At 38.3% G+C, this 25,238-nt stretch overlaps 1 protein-coding gene across 1 annotated transcript in view; it reads right to left on the bottom strand.

Moving 5' to 3' along the window:
- Positions 1 to 25,238, bottom strand: part of SNTG2 (syntrophin gamma 2) — a 190,879-nt gene that overhangs the window by 92,295 nt on the left and 73,346 nt on the right. Inside the window, exons 2-4 of the mRNA XM_054178651.1 lie at positions 16,506 to 16,643; positions 5,316 to 5,372; positions 5,164 to 5,221 (exon numbers count right to left, since the gene is read on the bottom strand). Of these exons, the coding sequence (XP_054034626.1) occupies positions 5,164 to 5,221; positions 5,316 to 5,372; positions 16,506 to 16,643 (253 nt within the window). The remainder of the gene's footprint in view (positions 1 to 5,163; positions 5,222 to 5,315; positions 5,373 to 16,505; positions 16,644 to 25,238) is intronic.

Genomic DNA, 25,238 nt, shown 5'->3' with positions numbered 1-25,238 from the left:
GTTGTACGGTGATTTACCTTGTCTTCAGACAGTTTCAAATCGACAATACAGTACAAGCAATACTGTCTTAAAACAACAGCTAGAGGAAGCATGACTCAAACTCAGAAATTTTACTGAGAAGCTTCGACATCAAGATTGTCTTTTCAGGCTTGATGGGGCTCTGAGCAACCTGATCTAGTTGGGCATGCTCCTGCTTACTGCAGGGGTGTTGGACTAGAATGGTTTTTAAAGTCCCTTTCAACACAATACATTCTATGATTCTATGACAATCTGGGAGATTATTAGCAATGTTGCTTATATAGTTTGATATATAAGAAAAAAAACGTTGCTTTGGAAGGAAATAATTACTTAGGGGATTAAAATTACTCTGTAGTTAGTTATATAATTAACTTTCAAGTTGATAACATATGATTGTATTTAATTGTTCTCATTCTGTTTGGCACAGAACCTAATCTCTCCAAAATTAACTTGAGCAAAAGCTTTGGCTGTATGAAAAAAAACCCCAAACAAACAAAACCCCAACAAAACAACAACCACCTTCTGTTAGAATGAAAGACAGACTCCAAAGAAAAATGTAAAAGTGATGAGTCATTGGCATTAGTAAAACTTGCTCTTATTACTGACATGGAGGGCATAAGCTCAGGAAAAAGGACTACCTTAATGTGATTTGTAATACACTGGATATTAGTCTCCTGCACTGAATGATGACTTAAAATCATAGAATGGTTTTGGTTGGAAAAGACCTCCAAGATGAAGTTCAACTATCAACCTACGAACACAGTGGCAAATAAACCATATCCCAAAGTGCCATGTCCACACATTTCTTGAACACTTCCAGGGACAGTAACTCCACCACTTCCCTGGGCATTCTGTTCCAATGCCTGAGTCTTTCGGTAAAGAACTTTTTCTAATATCCAACCGAAACCTCCCCTGGCACAATTTGAGACCATTCTGTCACCTGATACTAGGGAGAAGAGATTCACCCCCACCTTACTACAACCTTCTTCTTTCAGGTGGTTGTAGAGTGATGAGGTATCCCATCTGCCTCCTGTTTTCTAAACTAACAATCCCAGTTTCCTCAGCCACTCTTATTCATAAGACTTGTTCTCCAGACTCTTCACCACTTTTATTACCCTTATGTCTTTCAGAAATATACAACTGCCCTCTTGAACTGTGCTTCTGTCTTCATTTCAGTGAGCTTGTTCAGGGAAAGTCTCATTGAATTGAACTAGGATAACTTAATCTGAAAGTTATAAACACAGCAATCATAGCTGAGAGGTCTTTAAACCAGTCAAAATTGTAATAGTATTTCTTACCTGTACTATTGCCTGTAATAGTTTTTATTACCTCTGTCACTACAGAAATGCTTGTGTTGAATAATGAGATCAAACAATTGAAATGTTCACTCTATTTCAACAACTGAAGTGCAAATGCCTTCCTCTGCTGCTTAGGTCAGTACTAGTTATAACCACTGCTCACTTGGGAAATTCCTTGGACAGGGCATTACAAGAGCTTATAACAAGTATCTTCTGAGGAGAAATTTTCAGATTTGAGTTAAATAGCTGACACCATAAAATTGTTACACTTGTTACTCTACAAATAAGTGCAGCTTATGAAAAAGTGCCTACAACATACAAAACTCTGCATTGTAAATAGTTCATATACAAACTTACTGTTAACCTTGATTTAAAGTGCTACATCCTAAGAGGAAGGGAGATAGTTTTCCTCATTGGAAATTAATTTCCTGAATTACTATCCCTAGATCTGAAGGCTTATATAGATTTTTAGTATTATTATTAGGTACTTATTGTCTTAATGTGGTTTATTTTTCTGTGTATTCAAGGGCACTATTATTGTTCCATTTACAATAGTACAACTGACATTAAAGCACCTTCTATTCCTTACTGCAGAAACAATATCATAAAAAGAACAACTGTACTTAAATATAAATATGGTATACAGGAAGCCTGAAGTAGTCTTTCCAACAGCACACTGGCATAGCCAATCTGTTCAATATTCATGAGATATCTGCTGAAAATGAGCTATCAAGTTTGGGTAATAATTTCAAGCAAAATAAGTACCACTGAAATAAATGCAGAGGAGAAACACACAGTCTATGATCTAGTAAAGCACAAGGCTGAACATTATGACAAGCAAGTATGTTTCATCTCCAATGCAACAAAGCAGGAAGAGAGGTTAAGGAGGTCAAAAGATCACATCAATGCATCTCAGTCCTCTAAGGAGCAGGACGTGCACTGAAGGTCACAGTGTTGTGCTTGCAGGAATGGTTACATGAAATGGGTAGATTTGTTCTAAACAAGACAGGGAGCACGTAAAAGTATATCTGAGAAACATGACAAAAGCATATCCGAGAACACCACAAGGAAAGAAAAAACTAGTTCCTGTGCCCATGTCAACCTGAAAACTACCTTTTTTTCGATCAGTTAAGACCCTTAATTTACGTTAGAAAGCACTACCCACTCACATGCAATCGTTCTTTTGCTTACTGAAGGACAGAGTAAGAAAGACATAGATCTGCTCAAGTAGGTCCAGAGAAGGGCCATGAAGATCATCAAGGGGCTGGAGCACCTCCCCTAAGAGGACAGGCTGAGAGAGTTGGGGTTGTTCAGTCTGGAGAAGTTTCCAGAAAGACCTTATTGAATCCTTCAGTACTTAGAAGGGGACAGTTTTACCAGGGCCTGTTGTGACAGAACAAGGGGTGATGGTTTTAAACTAAGAGGGTAGGTTTCAACTAGATACAAGGAAGAAATTTTTACAAGGATGAGGTGAAACACCAGAAAACATTGCCCAGAGAGATGGTGGAAGCCCCATCCTTGGAAAAACTCAAGGCCAGGTAGGATGGGGCTCTGAGCAACCTGATCTAGTGGAAGTTGTCCCCTGTCTATGGCAGGTGGGTTGTACTAGACCTTTAAGGTCCCTTCCAACCCAAGCCTTTCTGTGATTCTATGATTTATTTTCCAAAGCAATTCTCCAATTATCCAAGATCAGTCCAATGTCTGACAGAGTCCCCCAAAGGTGGTTCTTGCACACAGAATCACAGAATGCTAGCGGTTGAAAGTGACATCAAAAAGTCATCGAGTCCAAGCCCACTGCCAGAGTGGGATCACCTAGAGTAGGTCACACAGGAACACATCCAGGTGGGTTTTCAATGTCTCTAGGAAGGAGATTCTACAACCTCTCTAGGCAGCCTGTTTCAGTGTTCTGTCACCCTGACAGTGAGTAAGTGTTTCCTTATGTCTACATGGAACCTCCTATGCTCCAGCTTGCATCCATTGCCCCTTGTCCTATCATTAGACATCACTGAGAAGAACCTGGCTCAATCCTCCTGACACTTGCCCTTTATATTTTATAAACATAAATGGGGTCACCTCTCAGTCTGCTCTTCTCAAAGCTAAAGAGACTCAGCTCCCTCAGCCTTTCCTCATAAGGGAGATGTTCCACTCCCTTAATCATATTTGTGGTTCTGTGCTGGACACTTTCAAGCAGCTCCCTCAGGTCCTTGAACTGAGGGGCCCACACATGGATACAATATTCCAGATGCAGCCTCACCAGGGCAGAGTAACGGGGAAAAAGAACCTATCTTGACCTACTAGCCACACTCTTCCTAACACATCTCAGGATGCCACTGGCCTTCCTGACTACAAAGGCACATTATTGCTGGCTCATAGTCATCCTTCTGTCCACCAGGACTCCCAGGTCCCTTTCCCCTAGACTGCTCTCCAGCAGGTCATTCTCCAACATGGGGATGTCCTTTCCCAGTTACAAGAGTCTTAACTTGCCTTTGTGTTTCATTAAATTTCTCCCTGCCCATCTCCTCAGCCTGTCTACGTCATGCTGAATGGCAGCACAGCCTGCTGGTGTATCAACCACTCCTCCCAGTTTTGTGCCCTCAGCAAACTTGATGACAGTGCACTCTGTTCCCTCATCCAGGTCGTTGATGAATATATTGACCACAACTCTCTGACTTCTTTTTGCTAGATAAATGTCACTACCACTTAACTGGGTTGGACTACACCGATTTAGATCTTGTCTCATCATCACCATAACAAACATTACAAATCATTCTCTAGCATTCTCTGCTGTTTGCAGCTAGGCACAGTTAGTCATATCATAGGGTAGTGAGTTATTATGTGGGTAAAACCAAATCTACTTTCTATCTTTTTTGTCTTCTAGGTTTTCAAAGTTATATCAATCAATTTGTTATGTCATAGTTTTGTTTTCACAAGCAACTTTAAATACACAGAATACATACATAGAATAAACCAGGTTGGAAGAGACCTTCAAGATCATCGCGTCCAACCCATCAACCAATCCAACACCACCTAAACAACTAACCCACGGCACCAAGCACCCCATCAAGTCTTCTCCTGAAAACCTCCAATGATGGCGACTCCACCACCTCCCCAGGCAGCCCATTCCAATGTGCAATCACTCTCTCTGTATAGAACTTTTTCCTAACATCCAGCCTGAACCTCCCCTGGTGCAGCCTGAGACTGTGTCCTCTTGTTCTGGTACTGGCTGCCTGGGAGAAGAGACCAACATCCGTCTGTCTACAACCTCCCTTCAGGTAGTTGTAGAGAGTAATAAGGTCACCCCTCAGTCTCCTCTTCTCCAGGCTAAGCAACCCCAGCTCCCTCAGCCTCTCCTCGAAGGGCTTGTGTTCCAAACCCCTCACCAACTTTGTTGCTCTTCTCTGGACTCGTTCCAGCAAGTCAGCATCCTTCCTAAACTGAGGGGCCCAGAATTGGACACAGTACTCGAGGTGTGGCCTAACCAGTGCAGTGTACAGGGGCAGAATGACCTCCCTGCTCCTGCTGGCCACACTGTTCCTGATGCAGGCCAGGATACCATTGGCCCTCTTGGCTGCCTGGGCAAATACTTTGTTTGCAACAGTCTTGCCGCAGTAAAAGGTTTTCTGAAACTATTACTTCTCAGTAAAATTTCAAGTACAGGTCCTAAAATCTTGAAAAGATTATAGATTTTAAATTCAACAAAAGGTACATGGGCCTTTTTTTGAAATGTATACAAAGTTTTAAAGAATGAGCCATACATGTATTTTTAGTTCCCAGTTTAAAAATCACTTGATTTTTTCAAAAAGCCCTAACATATAGTATATAAATAAATATCATAAATATATGTTACCTGCTTGGTCTTTAAATATTTTTGATATGACGACAGGCACTTTGTGCTCAGCACCACCCTGCAAAAAGATGTGTATTAACCATGAGACCTCAATTAAGACAGAAGCAATTTATTCACACTGAAAAGTAAAAGAAACAAGAAGTCATCCGTACCTTTATGCTTAAGCCCAAGCCACCAACTGGTTGTCTATGAAGTGTAACAGTTCTATGCTTTAAAAAATTGTAGGGGGAAAAAAAAAAAAATCAGGTGAAAACACAGTATCTGAATAAGCATCAAAGATGTTTCTAAACTGGTTTTCACTTAAAAATCCACAGCAAACTAATTCTGTGAAAGAGTACTTTCATACATTTCAAAATTTCTCTCTCCTGTTCCCAAGTACACTACTTTAGACTAGTCTGAGCTAAACATGGAAACCTACTATATTATGATAGACAGTACCTTCTTTTTATCAAGAGGTCTGCATGACTCAATTTCAGGCAATAATTGAGCTTTATTGATACCTGTGCTAACTAAGGTTGTTTCATAGGTTCTTCATGTTGAACTGTATAAAAAAAAATTTTAATCTACACTATCATATTCACTGGAAGAGTTCAGATGTGAACTGAATTAGAACATGACTCTATCTTGAAAATCAGTGACTCATTTCCAAGAGTCATTTTCCATGACATAAATCCTGTTTCTCTCCACCTAGGCTTACACACTGTAAACAAATTATTCCAATATATCCCATCATGTAAAGATGATATAATAAATATTTTGACAGTTAAGAGTTCTTCAGTATTTTTAGACACCAGGTAAAAATACAACACATGGACAGCTTTAGCCATTTTACAGAGGCAGGTACTATTTATTAGTGTCTTACACATTCACTGTAACTAACATGAATTTTTACATGGTCAGTAGATACATGTCAAATGCTAATACTGACAGTAATTGAATGTGTAGCCCTATGAAGCAAGATTTACATAACATATTGCTATGATATTTACATGTTCACAAAGCTGCTTATTGCAGAGCTTTGAATATTCCTATTTAGAGGTGCTGTGAAAGAGTATGTGAAACACGTTCATAAATGTTGCCTACATAACAGCTTTTTTAATTACAGCTACATCAAAAAAGGGGAGGGGAGGCAAAAAACCTCTGCTTTTAAGGATGTTCCAACTGCAAAATAAAATGCCAAAGGGTGAGCATAATCAAGACCAATTTAGAGAACCTTATTTTAATCCTATGACCATACATTATCTGCTCTATTGACTACGTCATAGAAGACCAAACATCACATTTGACTTTCTACAGAGAGATTTTTGCTACTGATTTTGAATGTAAAAATAAAAATAAAAAAAAATTAGTAGTGTACAATTCCAGAAGATTAGAAGCAAGCTAATACTGTGTCAATATTAAAAACATATAAAGAGAGCCATAGGTCTTCACTTTACTGCAATGCTTTAAGGATAGATGATTGCAAATCTGGCAATGAACCATCCATTCCACTATGGAGTAATGGTAAATATAGTTCTTCAACATTTAAAAAGCAGAAACATTAAGGAAATTACTTTTCCAAATGACATTAATATTTGCTATAAAATTTCCAAATCACAATGATAGAATACCAGTGCTGCAATTACTTTCATAAGACAGTGATCCTACATGCCACAAAAAATTGATTGAAAACTTAAACCTATTCCAAATAATACAGTGTATTTGAAGGACATGTATATCAGCTAGCTTAAAGATTCCAAATCAAAATGTAACTGTGCTAAAGCTACTATTTAGTGGATATGATACTCATAGGATAGTGCCAGTGGCTAAATTAATTGCAATAGTGTTTGTAAGAGCACACGATAAGGTAATGATGAACAGGACAGATTCTAAGCATAGACATTCAAAGGCAAGGTCTTTCAAGGTCATCCTTGTAACAAGAAACACAGATACAACAAATAGAAAAGCATTCCATCAGCAAAAGGTTGTCTTGCAAACAAAATTAATAAATAAATCAAACATGAGTCATGCTGAGCATGAGAGAAAACAATGTTCCTGTATAATGCCACAGATAAAAACCACTAGTGAAATCCTGCATCATCAGGAGACTATTAAGAAGAATCAGAGAAACTTCTTTTTGTATCTGGCAGTGAAACACACACTTTAAATAATATACTGATACCCTCATTTGGGGAATGGTGCAAATAAATTGGAGAAGTAGCAGGTAAGGGCCACAGGAATGCCAAAAATCCTCAGACATCTGTGTAGCAGTGAAAGAGATGCCAGGAGTTAAATATATTTGGCTTTTTCTAAGCCCTTTTCAGAGATGATCAAGCAGTTTTAAAGTAAATTCCCTAGTACAAAATCAAAATTTAGAGAGAAAGTGTAAATTCCAGTGACTTGAAGTGGAACACACACATTCGGAGACACAGGATAAGATTTTAAAGTCATGACACACCATAACTTGATCTTTTAATACCCTTTTTCTACTAGCAATATGGCCTTGAGAACTTAAAAAAGTACAGATACTTAAAAAAAAACAAAACCAAAAACAAAACCAAACCCAACAAAACACTTTATTTACAGCATGATCTACCACATTATTTCATTAACAGAATTTCAATTTAGTTCTACCCATGGCTTTACTGAAATACTCCTGGGCTAGTAAGCAGTATAATATTTAGGTACACCCATATAAATTAGTTTCACAGTCTGCTTGAAATATCCTTATTCTAGAGAGCAAGAATGAAAACAATTAGGGTTTCATAATTTTAAATACTTAAATGCTTTTTCTATGTATTTATGTGAGTTTTCTCTGCTCAAACGATCTTGTTGACCAGCTCCAGCCTTAGTTTTGAATGTTCAGCATTTTAACACATCATAATTGAACACTAGATCAGATTCACCTAATTCCTGATCAGCAGTGTTAACTTTGTGTTAGTTTATGCATATGACATTATGTGCTTTATATTGTGCCCTTTATTTCAGGGCAAGGATCATTCACTACTAGATACTGGGGCTACTTTTTTCTTCCTGTAACCCCTCAACTTGTTTTGCATATCTTCCAACATAAAAGACAACACAAAGCTACAATTCAAGAGACAATACCCTGTGTATTTCTAATTTTCTAATATTTGACTTTGCAACTTGATTTTCAAGGAGGAAATTAAAGAACTACTTTGGTGTAATAACCACAAACTGACATAGTTCACAGTAGGCTATTTTCCATGTAGTCCTTCATTTGAACCCTTAGATTCATAACATTTTGCCTACCTGAGCCAAAAAGACACCATCCTGCCCCATCCCCTCCCCACCCCCCAAAAATAAAAAAAAAAAAAAGTGGGGTAAGATAGAGATGATTCAGTGTCAGGTATCTGCTGAAAGTAAGACACTGCTAAATTCAGTTTTTATAGGAAATATTCCAAACTGTAATCATTCCCTTTATTTGATTTCTTCTTTCCAACCCCTCTAACTCATCCTATATTGTGGTCCCAGTCTCGCAACTTTCTGTTGCTTTCAATTCTCTGGAGAGGTAGAAAAAACCTAATACTGGGATGCAAAGTATAAAAGAAAGGTTAAACAGGCTAGATAAACTGCAGAGTAAATGCCTTGTCAGCAGAGAACTTGAACATAAATAACTTGAACATTGAATGAGTAACTTAGTTACCTCAACAAGTGAAACACCAGATTCCAAACAAGAGCCTGTGTTAATGACCATTGAACTAGGATGCTGAGTGATATATGCAAAGAAGCAAGAGGAATAAGAAACACATTCACTTAACATCTAATCGATCAGAGAGTTACACACACAGATCTAACACAGTTAGTAAAAAGAGTCCACTAGCAAGTGCACAGAGCTCACAAGATATGGTGGTGAGAGAAAGTTCAGTTCTCCCTTCCCCACAAAGAAACCACAGCTAAATCAGTTGGAGAAGCAGAGATGAATTAAAGCTATATTTACAAGCAGAATGAAGTGCAGTGAATATATACACAATATACAGTATTTACAATATATACAGAAATATACAGCAAAGAAAGTAATACAAAACAAAACTCCCTCCTCTAGCTAGAGGAGGGTCCCCCCCCTGTACCCCCTCTCTCCCCCTACCTCCCTTTTTTTCCCAAAAAGGGCTAGAGAGAGAGAAAAGGTAATTATTAAGGAGGGAATTCTGTTAGCTCAAAGCACATGCAAGAGTTTGTTTTTTCTTATCTGTTAGCTAAAGGTTAACAGGTCCTGCAGCTGTCGCTCAGAAGCAGACAGGCTGAAAAGACAGACAGAACCGAACTGGCTGAGACTCAAACTGAACTAAAACTTAAAGTTGCATTTTACTTATCTACCAATGAAATTCATTAAGAATATCTGAATGTTTTCAAAACATTCAGCCAGAGTGTTCCAGCAGCTGTCCCTTTCTTAAAGGCACAGCCTAAAACGGTCACACAACATTTGACTCCATACTTGCCCCACTCTGGAGTGTAGCCTGTAAGATTTAGTTACAGTTTCTGCAGCGGAACAGCCAACTGCTATGTACTTTAGTTTGATGTTTATCCAACTGTGACCCCAAGATGGAAACTATGAAAAGTGTGGAATCCTGTTGAAAGGAAAAATAAAGGGAGAAACTTTCTAGGCATCATGAAGAGTATTTAAGGGTATCACACTGGAAGCACAGAGACAGTGACTGTTGCTTAATTAATAAGGTGGCTTACTTGAGAAAAAAAGGAAAAGTGCATGGATAATGAGAAGGTTAAGAGAGATTACTATGTCCAAAGACTGATGGACGTAATATTTAAACAAAGACAAGGGAAAAAAAAGAACATTAGCAAATAATTGAAAAGTTATGCAGTAATAGTAAAGGGTTTCAACAACTGCCAAAAAGAATTAAATCTATCAGGAGCAGGAGGTCTGTCCAAGAAACCACCAATTTATGATCAAGGCAGGAAAGGCACACACAGAGAAAATAAGGCAACAGAAGGGAAAATAAGGGTACTCTTTCATTAGCATGAAAGAAACTAGAGATGTTCCTCCAACACTCTTTGTAGCTAAAAGGATGTGTGGATCTGTCTGAATTTGAGACTACTTCAGAAGCAAATAGACTAAATAATAGTAGCAAATAACTAGGGTCAAAGAGCTTTCACCTTAGTCTTAAAGGAATAGGATCAATCAGGGATGAATCAAAGCAGGAGAACTGCAGTGATGCTTTTCCATAAAGCCTAGATACATGAAGGCTACTACATTGTGGAGATGGGAACATTTCTATTATGAGAAGACTGGGACTGTTTAGCCTGGAAAAGACAAGACTGAGAGGGGACCTTATCAATATCTAAAGGGTGGAGGTCAAGAGGATGGGGCCAAGCTGTTCAGTGATGGCCATGGTTGGGACGAGGAGCAATGGGTACAAACAAGAACACAGAAAGTTTCACTTGAACTTAAAATTCTTTCCTTTAAGAGTGCTGGAGCTCTGGAACAGGTTACCTCAAAAGGTTATGGAGTCTCCTTTTCCGGAGACTTTCAAAACCCATCTGGATGCAGTCCTGTGCAACCTGATCCAGGTAATCCTGCTCTAGTAAGGAAGTTGGATTAGATGATCTTCAGAGGTCCCTTCCAGCCCCCACCACTCTGTGACTGAGGGGAGGAAAAGGCAACAACAAATCTCTTACAATGAGAAAAACCTTACCAAAGAACAGGCAGACACTTTGATGAACTTGATTATCTTGGAAGAAATAGTGTATTTTTCAAAGGCAAGTTATAGAAACACAAGAAGTAGGAATAGAACAGTCTTACACAGACTAGTTGAAATCAGAAAGAAAATACATAGAAAACAAAGGAACAGATTAAATAGGTAATTCTCAGAATGGAGGAAAATCACCAGTGAAGTTCTACTGTTGCCTTTGCTGCAATTTGCATCATTTAAAATACTCATGAAGAATTAAAAAACAGGCAGGAGCAGCAAGATTAACTTTGCTGCTTACTGAGCCAGGAAAAATAAGTTAACTGAAAACATCTGCAGAGTATCTTACCAAAGAGAAACTGAGCAACAAAACAGTGTTACAAAACACAACATCAGGACCTCAAGAGGTCACAGAATCACAGAATTTCAGGGACTGGAAGTGACCTCAAAATATCATTGAGTCCAATCCCCCTGCCAAAGCAGAATCACTTAGGGTAGTCTCCATAGGAATTCATCCAAGTGTGTTTTCAAAGTCTCCAGAGAAGGAGACTCCACAACCTCTCTGGGCACATGGAGAACTTGCTGTGCACTAGGACTTTAAGGTATTTCTCCATGAAACTGCTTTCCAGCAGGGCAGCCCCTGACCTGTACTGGTGCACGTTGTTATTCCTCCCCAGATGCAGGACCCTGCACTTGTCCTTACTGAACTTCATGAAGTTTGCCTGCACCGAGCTCTTCAGCCTGTCCAGATCTTGTTGGATGGCTACACAGCCTGACAGGGTGTCAGCCAAAGTCCCAGTTATTGTTTCCTTAATCACTACCTGTTACTACTTATATATGTTCCTCATCCTCAATTAAAAAAAATAAAATTAAAAAATCATCACAGAAGTCTTAAGAAATCAGTGAAGCATGAGGAAAACATCAATGTCACAGAGTTAGCCACTTTGATGACAATGAATGTGTCATGTCTGTGCATTTCTTCAAGTCTTTAATATTGCCCTCTCAGAAATTATCCAGGAAAACAGTCAAAGAACGCACTGAATAAATAATGTAACAGCTTTTCTGTAAAACTACACTAGGGTTGAGGTGTCTGAAATCAAAGAACTTTATTACAAGTGCAATTTGCTATATTCTTGGTTTTAACATGTCCAGTTTTTAGGAGAAAATTTTGCTCCAAGGGTGCCTATATGAACTTTAGTCCCAGGTCTCTATTACTTTTAATAGACTGAAGCAAGCAGCTATGAAAATTGACTGAGGCATGTCCATTGCTATTGAGTTTTGTACAGAGACAAAGTGGATTTTTTCACATGCTAGCAAAGACATGGGACAGCTGCAGAGAATCCTTACTAAATATAGTATAGTAAGATATTTTTATCAGTTTATCTTACTATAACTGTTTCTATCACAGTTTTGGGGGGAGCTAATTTTTAGTTTCTTCGGGGTTTTTTTGTTGGTTGGGGGGGTTTGTATGTTTGGGGGGTTTCTGGTTTTGTTTTTGTTGTTTGTTTTGTGGAGGGGGCATTTAGGTGCAAAGGGTTGGTGTGTTGTTTGGGGGGTTTTTTTAGAGTAAAAAGAAGTAATTCATTTTATTTTCAAAGCCTGCCAGTCTGAAGCAAGCAGATTGTTCTCACAAATGCACAAAGAAAACAGAAAAGAGGTGACAGTCACAACTTGCAGCAAAACAAATTCCAACTGAAGTACAACAAGAAATAATTTTACAGTGAAAGTCATTAAGCATTAGAAGGGGATACTAAGAGAGATGGTAATATCTCCATCCTTAGAAATATTTTAAACTTAGACAAAGCCCCTCAGCAGCTTGTGCAAACTTGGAAGTTACCCCTGCTTTGAGCAGTGGGTTGAATTAGATGATGATGAGAGGTCCCTTTAGAAACACAGAAACATTTGAGCAGGAAAAGACCTATAGAATAGAATAGAATAGACCAGACCAGAACAGAACAGACCAGACCAGGTTGGAAAAGACCTTTGAGATCATCAAGACCAACCCATCACCCAACACCATCGAATCAACTAAACCATGGCACCAAGTGCCTCATCCAGTCTCTTCTTAAACACCTCCAGTGATGGTGACCCCACCACCTCCCTGGGCAGCCCATTCCAATGGCCAACCACTCTTTCTGTGAAGAACTTCTTCCTAACATCCAGCCTAAACCTCCCCTGACGCAGCTTGGATTGTTTAAGATCATTTGGTACAATTATTATCTAATTTTAACAAGCATGGCAATAAACCATATCCCTTAGCACCACATTGCTGCCTGTTTGAAACACCTCCAGTCTTTGGCAACCCTTTTAGTCAGGAAGTTCTAACATCCAATATAAACCTCCCCTGGTACAACCTGAAGACATTTCCTCTTGTCCTATTACTTGCTATGAAGGCAAAGAGACCAACACTCGCCTTACTCCAACCTCCTTGCAGATAGTGGTAGAGAGGGAGAAGATCTTTCCTCAGCCTCCTTCTCTCCAGTCTTCTCTCCAGTCTAAACAATACCAGTTCCCTCAGCCACTCTGTGTAAGACCAGTTCTGATAGTCTGTCATGGCTCCAGGTGTAATAGCTTAACTGAAATTTTAATAAAGGATGCAGATTTGTACATATCCCTGAGAGAGAGAACTCAGATTGATGACAAAGTCTAAGCAGATGATTTACAAATATGGATTTCTAGGTACAGGTAACATGTAGAAGACCAGATATCAAGATTACAGTTCCTTCTTTTCCCATTAAATTAAGGTGATTTCTTTCAATTAAAAAAGCTTCTTTTAACAATGAATTATAGGTAAATCCTGCCAGAACACAGCTGTTCTTTGAGTAATTTAATTTGCATTCATTTTGCACATTTCACATATTGGTTGGTGTAAAAACAGAGGTGAACAGTAGAGATTGCAGCCATCAATATCCTGCATACCATATGTTCATGCTTCCATTACAGTGAGGTATTTTGCCCCTAGCTGCTGAAGATATTAACTGCTACTAAAACTCTCACAGCAATATGCACTTGCAGCCCAGAAGACCCACCTTGTCCTGGGCTCCATCAGAAGTGTGGCTAATAAGACAAGGGAAGTGACTCTTTCCCTCTACTCTACTACTTTCTTGAACCATTTGAAAAGAAAAGTATTTCTCTCCTTGGAATTTACCTTGTGTAGCTGTAAAAGTCCAGAATTACCAAAAAACTGTGCTAAAGAACTAAGAGCTATTTCAGCCTGGTTTCAAATTCTGGTTTTGAGCTCCTATACACTAGCAATTTATGTACTGCAAAAAAGACTGTACTCATCTTCATGTTACACTCGATTTGCCTTTATATTAAATGCTGGGATTTCAAAAGTTTGTTTGGTTCAAAGTATAAAACAGAAAAAGTGAATATTGCCATGAAGCCACAGTTTAGTCCACTTTTCTCATTGGAGTTTGACAACAGACGTTCACAAGGATTGAAGATAACACTTTCAGAAAGGGGCATCATGGAAATCTTGCAAGGGACACAGAAAAACAACAGATGACAGCCTTAAAATTTAGTTTTCAGTGAGAAAAATGTTAACATTTTCCAGGAAAGGTCAGCCTAACAGGACCACCCTATCCAACAACAATATGAGCTGAAATTCCTTCTGAATGGATTTCATAGCTAGAGCCACACATTCGAACCTAAATTAACATGTGAATTATGCTTGAAATTCCCTCATTTATACATATTTACACTATTTCTATAACCTGGAAAAACTGCCTGTGTTTTACATAGTCTCGGGGCTCAGTCCTCTCCAGACTTACCCACTTTGTATATATGCCAGATCTGCCTCTGCTGTAAGGACTCTTATTGTCATGAATTTCTTTCAAAATCCAGCTCTTCAAGTATTATGAGAGCTTGTCTTTCTGTCATGTCATCCACCTGGAAATATTATTTTGAGTACTCCAAAAGTAGACCTAAAATTAATCAAAATCAATCCAAATTTGATTTTAAAAGGAAAAGGCAGACCTAGTGGAGTGTTTAGGGTGGTTTTATGCACTGCTTCAGTTTCAAGTTTGTGCTGGGGGAGAGGTTTGGGAGTTTGTTGCTGCTTTTTATTTCTTTATTGTTTTGGGGTTTCTTTGATTACTTTTTTCTTATTATTTCTTGAGTGATCAAGTGATGATCAACACATATATATATATATTTAACATTTTCTCAGATGCAGCCAGCCTATGCTGATTCAATCAGGAAGTAATCTGGGACTAAGTAGGGCAGAATTTTTTATTCTTTTTCTATGGAAGCTTATACAGAAGGCATTTAAATACCATCAAGTTCAGACCTGTGATGTATCCTTATGTGCACAGGCAACATATATTGCACTCACATGATATTTTACTATGATTCTTGCAGTCACAGCTTGCATGCAAGTTCTCAGCACTACCAGCAATGCCTGTAGTTAAAAGCTGCAGTTTTTCATGCTGCTCAGTGAAGCAGAAATCATACACAAGCTGACCACTTTTGACTGAAGACTGTATTTTTCAAACCAACCAGAAATAAACATGGCTGACTCCACTAAGTGCCCTCTCACTGGTTGTCAACTGATACAACCTTTTTGAACATTTTAAAGAGTAAGTCACATTCCACGGAGTTCCAAAGACAAGTTCTGAAACCAATAGATAATGTTTCTAACTACTAAAAGCTATTTCAAATTATTTTTGTGTGATACCAAATTTATATAAACACTTACTATGACAGGAATGAAACATGTTTTATATTTTAGAGGCAGACTCTCTCTGATAACACACGTGTATGTAAGGATACCCATTATATACTTTTTTGGCTCTTCATTCTTAGCAGAATATAATAAACTCTTTATATCCCCTAGTGCCAGATTATTTACATGACATGCAATACAGCAATCGGACAGGAAGGTTCCCTCTTGGCAAACCCTGAGGAGGCTGCCATGAGTTGTTCACTCTAGGAAATACCAGTACAGTTCATGAAATTTATTTTAACTGGTGAAATCTGGGATGCTTACACTTAGTTTTAAAAGGAATGCTTGTGTATACAAGGAAATTCAATGGACTCTTCGGGGATGTCCATAACCTAGACACCACTGCTGTATTGCTATTGCAAAATGCTACCAGTTTTTCTAGTGACATTATCAAATGGTAGTACAGAAGATCCCTCACAGCTTGGGGACACCACACGTTTTGAAAAGTGGCACAACTGAATCTGCGGGCAGAAAAAAAAGCATCACATACGTGCTGGAACCGATTAAGCCCCATCTGTGCGTGAACCAGTAAAGTGAAATAAGTGTCAAGGGTTCTCTCAGCCAGCTCAATGCCCTTAAGCAGAAATCCTGTCATTGCTTGATACAAAAATGAAGAAAACTGGTGTATTAGTTTACTCTTAAAATGCTTTCAATGCGAAATACTTCCCATTGAAGAAGTATTCTTCACTTAATGGTCTAACGGTATTTGGTGGAAGAATGATGTAATCTCAGTTATTAAAGACATTCTCTTAGTTAAAGTCACCTAAGTCAGAATATAGGAAATATAGCATTAGCAAAAGAAAATAATAAAAAATGATGGGTTTATATTCAAGAATGCATGCACGCACAAACACCCCAACAACGTATTTCTATTACCCACTAACAACTCTCACACTCTAACAGCATAAACTGATCTCTGCAGAAGACATTAAAGTGCACAGTGGAGAGCACAGAAATATAGAAGCACTTACATTTGCACTGTGATCACTCCCACTAACACAGACGACATCTTGGTTTTGAATTGTTAATACCTCTTTTGTAAGCTTCAGTCGGATGTCATAAGCATTTTGGGATAGTTTTTCATACAGCAAGGCAATACCAGTTTTAGTCTGTGAAAGTAAGGCACAGAAAAAAAATAGAATGATATGAACATTTTGTAATGATAAATAACAATTTTTATCCCATTCAATACATAAAATGCAAATAAATGATCATTTTGTACAAAAAGTGGAAAGTCTTCAAATGGATTAGACATAAAAAGCCTTTCTCTACTTTAAAATATGAGCTAACTGGTCTTTGAAGTAGGCATTAATATATACAAAAAAGCAAAACTGAAAAAACGACTCTCCATTGTAGTGTTGCAGAGGAGCGTTGAAACTGAATGATGTCCTCTAATTGCACAACTTACTATGGAACGGCATTAGAAGCAGATAGTTAGGTATAAATGTATGCGAATATTTTCCAGTTTCAGCAAGAAATGGAGAGGTGGAATGTGGCTCCTGACTTAGACATATTCTTTCCACTGTGTCAGAAAAAAATGCATGTACACTTCATAAATGTTGCCTTTCAGATACAGAGCTCTGTTACAATAAACCCCCTACATTTTCACATTTTAAAACACACAAATAAACACAGGTGCTACAGAAAATTTTTTTCTGTCTAAATTTCTGTTCAGGTCAAGACAGATGGACTTAGGTCAAGACTGAAGGTCCAGATCACTGGACTCATAACTAGTAAACTATATAGGATAGTCAAGTTTTTTGTATAAATGTTTTCTCCACATGTCGTGGAAAAGAAATTCCACTTTATTTTCTTATGCACAAATTTCCCACTACTGGTCAGTCAGATGACTTCCACAAACTGTGGAATTAGGACAGCTTGTAGCTATTTGTTAAAATAAGCAGACTAATGTAATTTCAGATCTTTACAGTCATTGCACAGAAGAGAAAAACACCTATTCTGAACTGAATGACACTTAGGATACCTAAAGACCTGCACACATGTAAGGCTGACACATGAGGCCTTTTGGGATATCCAAGTCCTTTCTAGATGGAAGGTTTCCATGATGAGATACAGACATTGGCCATGCCTACATCCAGCGTAGGCATGTTTAGCTTGAAATAGATCCTGCCAAACGGTTACAGGGTAGAAAGCCACATCTGAGACATCTGTTTAGATTGCAAAGCCAGGGTGAGCAACACACATCTTCTGAACCATGATCTGCCTGATAGTTTATGTATCCACCTGCAAGGGAACAATAGCTCTCTAATACATTAAAAAAAAATCAGATGAGAGTCTAATTCCAGGCAGATAAACCTTGTCCTCAGTGTTTGCTGAGAATATCTAAAGGAAACAAAGTTCAATGAGGGTGTAGAGCTTTAATAATTTTCACATGTTCAGAAACTCACATTTCATTTTCCCAACATTTGGAATTTTTTCACAAATTTCCAGCACAAGTGAGTGTTTTATCACTACAATTTTGTGAATGATAAACACATGAAAACCATGCTTACATCATCTGCTTAAGACATGCTGCAAAGCAGCAAGCATTTGCAAGCAGCAGAACTGCCTTGGGGAAAGAAATAAAATTCTACTGCTCTTCAGAGGATGTGCCATCACTATCCCACTTGGACTTGCAGCTTTTGTTAATTTTGCTGACCTACCACACTGTGCTTCAGTGAAACAGAAAGCAGAGCTCTAGAAAGCGCTTTATACAGCCTAAAACCAGACCATTTTTCTGGCTAACAATCATAACGTATGTTTAGAAGCAGCACAATAAAAACACCCTGAACTTTCATTTGTACCAGATGACCAAGTAACAAATGAAATATGCAGTGGCCAATTAAATAGCTTAGCACTTTCCATCACACTGCTTATACAGAAAGTCTCCCTGCAGCTCATCAATTCCCATTAAAATACAATACCTACCTCACACTCCATCTAACTCCTGACATGATCCAAGATGATACACAACAATAACGTATTTGCTTTCAGAATCAATAAAGATTAATCTAGATTTCTCTCAGCCTTCCAGATCCACATTTTCTAGACCGCTATAAATGGCTTTGCATCAGAGTTCAGCATGTTCCCTTGTTCTCTCTTTTGTGTTAGAGATGGGATATGTAAGTCTAGCCAGCAAATCCCAGTCCAAAAGTGCTTCTTCAAACAAGACTCTTTCAATGAGCACTGTCTTTGCATGTATATGTATATCCAGGACTACCTATACAGTAGCTGTTCTAAACTGCTATAAGAAAGCAAGGACTGAAAAGTAGAAATAATTGCAGTAATGTTGGAGATCACATACCAAATTTACACCTATTTTGTAACTGAAAGACAGGGAGTTGCATCCCAATAGGATTTAAGTGCTTACAAGTGGAGGTAGTGGAATACAAACTAAAATGCACTTGGACAAATGAGGATATTAATGTTGATTTTTGTATCTCTGGCAGTTTGCTAGACACTTGACTCTAGAAGAGGGACATCTGGCATGCATGTTCATATATGTGGTGGAAGGAAGAGAAAAAGTTCAGTAGCACAAGCAGCACAGTGAATGACTTAAGAAAACAGTCTCTGCTCTGCTTCTGAAGAAAATGCACTGAAACCTACTTTCTCAAGCAAGCTCAAACTTCCTAGTATCACAGAGAAGAAAGCATCACTCCTGAGGGATTGCAGATTAATAATTTTATTAGCTTTGTTGTTGACTAAAGGCATATCCCTTGACAGTGTATTTGCTTCAAAGCACTCCCCACTCTCTGTCAGCAGTGTACTGACTGTATCTTCCAATTTGGTGTCATCAGCAAACTTGATAATCAATCTCTCTGTGACCTCCTCCAGGTCACGAACAAAAATGTTAAAGAACACCATTTGACACAGGAATCTGGGTAGAGGACAAACCATTAACCACTGCTCTCAGCATGAGCATCCACGCAGTTATCCAATCACCTGAGGCTGAGCAACAGATCAGCAAATGACTATATTTATTGTCTTATGTCATAATAATAATAAACCAAATAATAATGACAATAACAAAACTGAGGGTTTTGTATTTAACACATCAATACATAAAGAACTTAAAAAGAAAAAAAAAAAAAAAGGAAAAGATAACTAGAGTCACTACATTCACTACAGGTAAAAATGTCAAAAGATGATGTAGAAATTATGTGGACAAGGTTAGAATTTTGGGTAAGACACCTTTCTGCTCTGAAGTTCTGCTGCTCACCATTGCTAGTACCACAACCATCCAATTTCCATCTACAGAAGGCTTCAGCAACACCATTATATCCTCAGGCCCTGGAGTCTTGCTCATCCCACCACAGAACCCAAGAGCCAGGATTATGATGGCCAGACCAGTCATTTCATGGGACTGCAACTCTCATTTCACATCCTCTATGTGCATACACACAGCCTACCACCTTCTGCCTTACTTTTCAACAAGAACAACTGCAGCATGAACCACAGCTCCAGCATCTTGCTGCACCATTATAGCTGATGGAACTTGTCTGCCCCAGTGATCCAGCCCTTCACCATTCATGTGTGCCTGAAAAGAAGTGTTTTAAAGCATCTTGAAGAGACATATCGCAGATTAAAGTAAAACTGAGTTCAGTCTGAATTTCATTCCAGCTAGAAAGCAACTGCCAATGTTAAATTTTAACAGTGTATTATTTTCAATATTGAAAAACAAAAACCCAAAAATATTTTTTTTTGCCTAGAATAAAATCAAATTGACATAATAGCTAGCTAACTTTTCAGAAGTACTTGGAAGATACACACCTTCTTTTACCTCCTATTAAAAACAAGCCACACTCAACAAAAATACTATAGAAAAAAACACAGCCAATTGTAAGCAAATAGTAAGAGTGCTTATCTTTGTCTTAATAGCTTTTAAATACTCCTGAGTACTTCAAGACTGACATTAGATTGTGTATTTTCATTAGAGCTGTAATTCCGTTTCATAGAATTTACAACTGCTGTCTCCAGTGAAGAAAATCACAAATTCCTGATAACTTGGTTTAAAGAGGTGATTCACATTCACAACAAAACCAGCAGAATACATCTGACGGACATCACTAATTCTAATGTAGGTCAATTGAGACTAAAGATACTGAATTACAATAAATTATATACAGTTTAGTGCAGTAATGTGATAAGAATCAGTATATGAAAAACAGAGGGTCAAACCCAGATATTTACAGATATTCATTTTTTTTAGTGTATTTTTACCCTAAAGCACAGATTATGTCTTAAATATGCATGTTAGAAATTATTGTTTTCATAGACTGCATTTTTTTTCCATGTCTGCATTCATTAATGACAATATTATGCACTGACATTTCATGACATACACTTGTAAAAGATATATTAGCATTACAAGCTTTTAGAATATTATCTGTGCTGTGACAATATCACTTTCCAGCAACTCATAACAGAGTTTTTCTTGAATTTAACTGGCATATAGAAGTCTAAAAGCAAGAATATTAACTCAAGGTAAAAGAAGTTTGAAAGGTTGCTCACAAAATGTGAAATGTAAAAGTCTGTTTTGTTACTTAAATCACTGCCTGTCCACCAAAAGCTGTGTTAAAAAGTAGCCTATGGGGTAGATTGTTAGGCTTTGCTTTTAATAACATTAGCCTTGGAACAAAAGTGATTAACAATCTGTGTGATCTTAATCCTTAGAAAATAAGCAGTAATGTTTTGTTTAATTACTGCAGGCTCAGTATGTTATGGGTGTAGTGGTTTGAAAGGAAAGGCTCTGCTTTCCCTCCCCCACTGAGAAAGAGACCACAGCTAAACCCAGTCGGAGAAATGAGAGTATATTTTACAAGGAAACAGATTATATGTAACACAACAAATACAGGTATTTTACAATATATACAGGAATATACAGCAAATAAACACAATCAGAAACCAGACCCCCAACAGAGGGGGCTTCCCCCTGTGCCCCCTTCACCCCCCTACCTCCCTTCTCCCCCAAAGAGGTAGAAGACGAGAAGAAAGCGGAGTTAGTACAGCAGACAGAGGCCTATGCACAGGGAGTTAGTTCTTATCTCTTGGCAAGGAGCCCAGAAGCAGATCCAGCTGAGAGGGACAGCGAAGAAAGGAAGACTGAAAGTTCCAGCCGCACTGGGACTAACCTCACCTCCCACAATACTTGGCCAATGAAATTTGTTTAGAATACCAAAATATTTTATAAACATTTAGCCAGTGTGCCCCTTTCTTAAAGGCACAGCCTCAAACGGTCACAATGGGCTAGATATGATTGATTATTGTAATTCATGTGCACCTCTCAAAACATCAGGCAAAAATATTCCAGTCCCGTAACACATTGGGAAAATGAACTTTCTGAATGTCAGGGTGCCTGAAAATTGTCTGCTTCAAAATGCTAATCAATGCTAAATAGTAGTGTCATGTAGTGCATGTTTCAGATGTCAAACTAAACCACTAAGGAAGAGACAAGAAAAAGCACCCAAAAAAAAAAAAAATCTATTAAAATGCAGAAGCTGGAAAAATATTTACAAGTATCAGAGGTGGAGAATATAAACTCCAAGTAGGAAAACAGTACTAACACATATTGTGGGGGACCAAAAAAAGCCAACTAGTCAAACAATAACCAGATTCAAGACCTTAAACAAGAGTTCTTCAGGAATGAGAAGCTTATAAAGAAAATACCAGAAATCAAAGAGGAAATCTGAGAACAACTGAAAGTTTTCTGTAATGTCCTGTGACTGAAGAAAATTTGCAGGTCCTGTGAGTATTGCAAATTAAGTGATTTCTCTGAATTAGACTTCTGCAGACAAAGATTTCTTAAGATAATGCATATGTTTTCCAAACCACTCTCCAAAAGGCAATAACATATCAGAGGTGGCAAGTGGAGATATAGTTCATGTTCAGTTTTAAAAACAATAAATTATCTGGGATGAATAAATTTGTCCAGAACTCAAACTCACTCCTGTTTTTAAAGCATACAGAGACTAGTCTCATAATCAAGATAAACAAGAATATTAGTGCTAAAATAATTATTTCTGGAGCTGGTGCCAAGTCTGTTTTGGCAGTTGCACACAAATCTTATTTCATAACTTGCTCATCTAAAAGATCATGCTGACTTGATCACCAGTGCAGAGAACTGATTGTGATATACAGGCACTGTAACCATTTGGTTTATGCCTTATGAAGTACATTTTTACACATCTAGATATACATATCAAAGCACAAAAATAAAACTGCTAGAAAACAAACAATAAACAATCACAGAATCACTATGGTTGAAAAAGACCTTGAAGATCATTACGTCCAACCATTACCTAACTCTACCATGTCTGGTGCTAAAACATGTCCCTCAGCACCACATCTCTGGTCTTTGAAACACCTCCAGGGATAGGGATTCAACCACATCCCTGGAAAGCCTGTCCCAGTCATTGAGAAACCTTTTAGTCAAGAAGTTTCTTCCAATATCCAACCTAAACCTCCCCTGGTGCAACTTGAGGCCACTTCCTCACTAGCTTTGTTGCCTTTCTCTGGACATGTTTCAGCATCAAAATGTCCTTCTCATAGTGAAGGGCCCAGAACTGAATGTGGTACTCAAGGTACAGCCTCAGCAGCACTGAGTTCAGGGGGACAATCACTTCACTGGTCTTGCTGGCCACATGATTCCAGATACAAGCCAGGATGCTGTTGGCTGCCTTGGCCACCTGGGCACACACTGGCTAATGTTCAGCCAGCTGCCCAGCAGCATCCCTAGGTCTTTCTCTACTAAGTACCTTTCCAGCCACTTTTCCATAAACTTGTAGGCTTCCATAGGGTTGTTGCAGTTCAAGTACAGCACCCAGCACTTGGCATTGTTGAATCTCATACAATTTGCCTTGACACAGCAACCCAGCCTGTCCAGGTCCCTCTGTAGAGCCTTCCAACTCTTAAATTACAGCTAGAGTAGTTGAATCACTTCAGCTCTGCATGTAGGAACTTTTGCATAACAACATATGGGGACAGGAATTCTCCTGATTGAATCAGTCCTTCTGTTTGTTTCCGTGCTCTTACATGAAGGCAGTGCATACATTAGAGAACTGATTTCAGTTCTGAAATTACTCAAAAATATTCAAAATATATTATTGAAAGCAAACATGTTTACAACAATTTCATTTCTAAAAGCACATTAAGTTCTTAAGTTGCCTGACAGCCTGTAAGTGAAAAGTAGATTTTTTTTCTGCATTGTACTGCTGTACCATTGTGCAGAATTTTTTTTTCCTCAAGAGTCACAAAACTGGCTCCTGTCATCTAGAAAATAATGGATATGATGGATAATTAGCTCCCTCTGAAATGGCTCAATCTACATTATGAGCTGAAGGACAAACCAACTGGAAAACAGGAACCTGAATAGTCTTTCTTGCACTAGATTACAATAGCTCAGATTGTCAGGCAAAATGTAAGATACAGCAGCCACGAAGATGATACTACTCAGTTCAGAGCAGATTAGACATCACAGCTGAAGTCTTGTAAGATCTTGATGAAGTCTTGGATTGTACTTAGCCTGGAGAAGAGGAGACTCAGGGGTGACCTTATTACTCTCTACAACTACCTGAAGGGAGGTTGTAGACAGACAGATGTTGGTCTCTTCTCCCAGGTGGCCAGTACCAGAACAAGAGGACACAGTATCAGGCTGTGCCAGGGGAGGTTCAGGCTAGATGTTAGGAAAAAGTTCTATACAGAGAGAGTGATTGCCCATTGGAATGGGCTGCCTGGGGAGGTGGTGGAGTCGCCATCACTGGAGGTTTTCAGGAGAAGACTTGATGGGGTGCTTGGTGCCGTGGGTTAGTTGTTTGGGTGGTGTTGGATTGGTTGATGGGTTGGACGCGATGATCTTGAAGATCTCTTCCAACCTGGTTTATTCTATGTACTAAGCAACCCAACCCCTACTGACCATTTTCCTACCTCATAGGCATTAAGAAAACGCTCTGGACTACACACATTTTTCATACAGAGCATGCAATTAAGTGAATAAGACTTTTCAGAGTCAGAAACTAGAAAGCTGTTCAAGTTAACTTAGGGCAAAATTCTGAAAAGGAACTTGCAAGGAAGAGTAAGGAGATTCAGATTTTGCCTATTTGCTCTGACATCAGCAAAATCTGACTAGTCAGGTTTAGAGACACATTTTTTCTCTGTAAAATTCAAGCACATAAAGTATGGAAACAAACCATAAGGGTGCTCCTTTGCCCTTAAAAATCAGATTTTGGAAACTCTGGCTTGAGGGAAAACTGAGAACTTTTTTACTATTAGACAGCAGCTTTAAAGCATCTGACAGATAAAATTGCAGGTTCCCAGACTAAAGAGAGGCATCAAAGTGGCTTTCAAAGTGTCAGTACCATCTACTTGATGAACTATCTGCCCTTCTGACAAACATGTATTTACATTTTCTCTAAAAAGGCTTTCAATATAAATGAGCATTTGATTAAAGGTGGAAACTTGGATAAGAGTTAGAAATTATTAAAGAGATGTAGGAACATTTTCAGAAGTATGTATCATATAAAATGCAGTTCTTGATTAAACATTATTGAAAAAAAGTTTAAAAATATTCCATTTATGTTCAACATCTCAGAACAGAAACAGTTAATTGAGAACAACTTCAGTGCTTTTTTCAGTCAAAACCAACATAAACAAATCTTAAAAGTTATGGAGGTAGAAAAAGGGATTACTCATGGTCCTACCAAGCAGAT

This window comes from Dryobates pubescens, chromosome 3 (genome assembly GCF_014839835.1).
Source record: "Dryobates pubescens isolate bDryPub1 chromosome 3, bDryPub1.pri, whole genome shotgun sequence".
Lineage (NCBI taxonomy): Eukaryota > Metazoa > Chordata > Aves > Piciformes > Picidae > Dryobates > Dryobates pubescens.
Note: the sequence above shows the minus strand (reverse complement) of the source record. Positions and strands in the feature narration are given on the sequence as shown.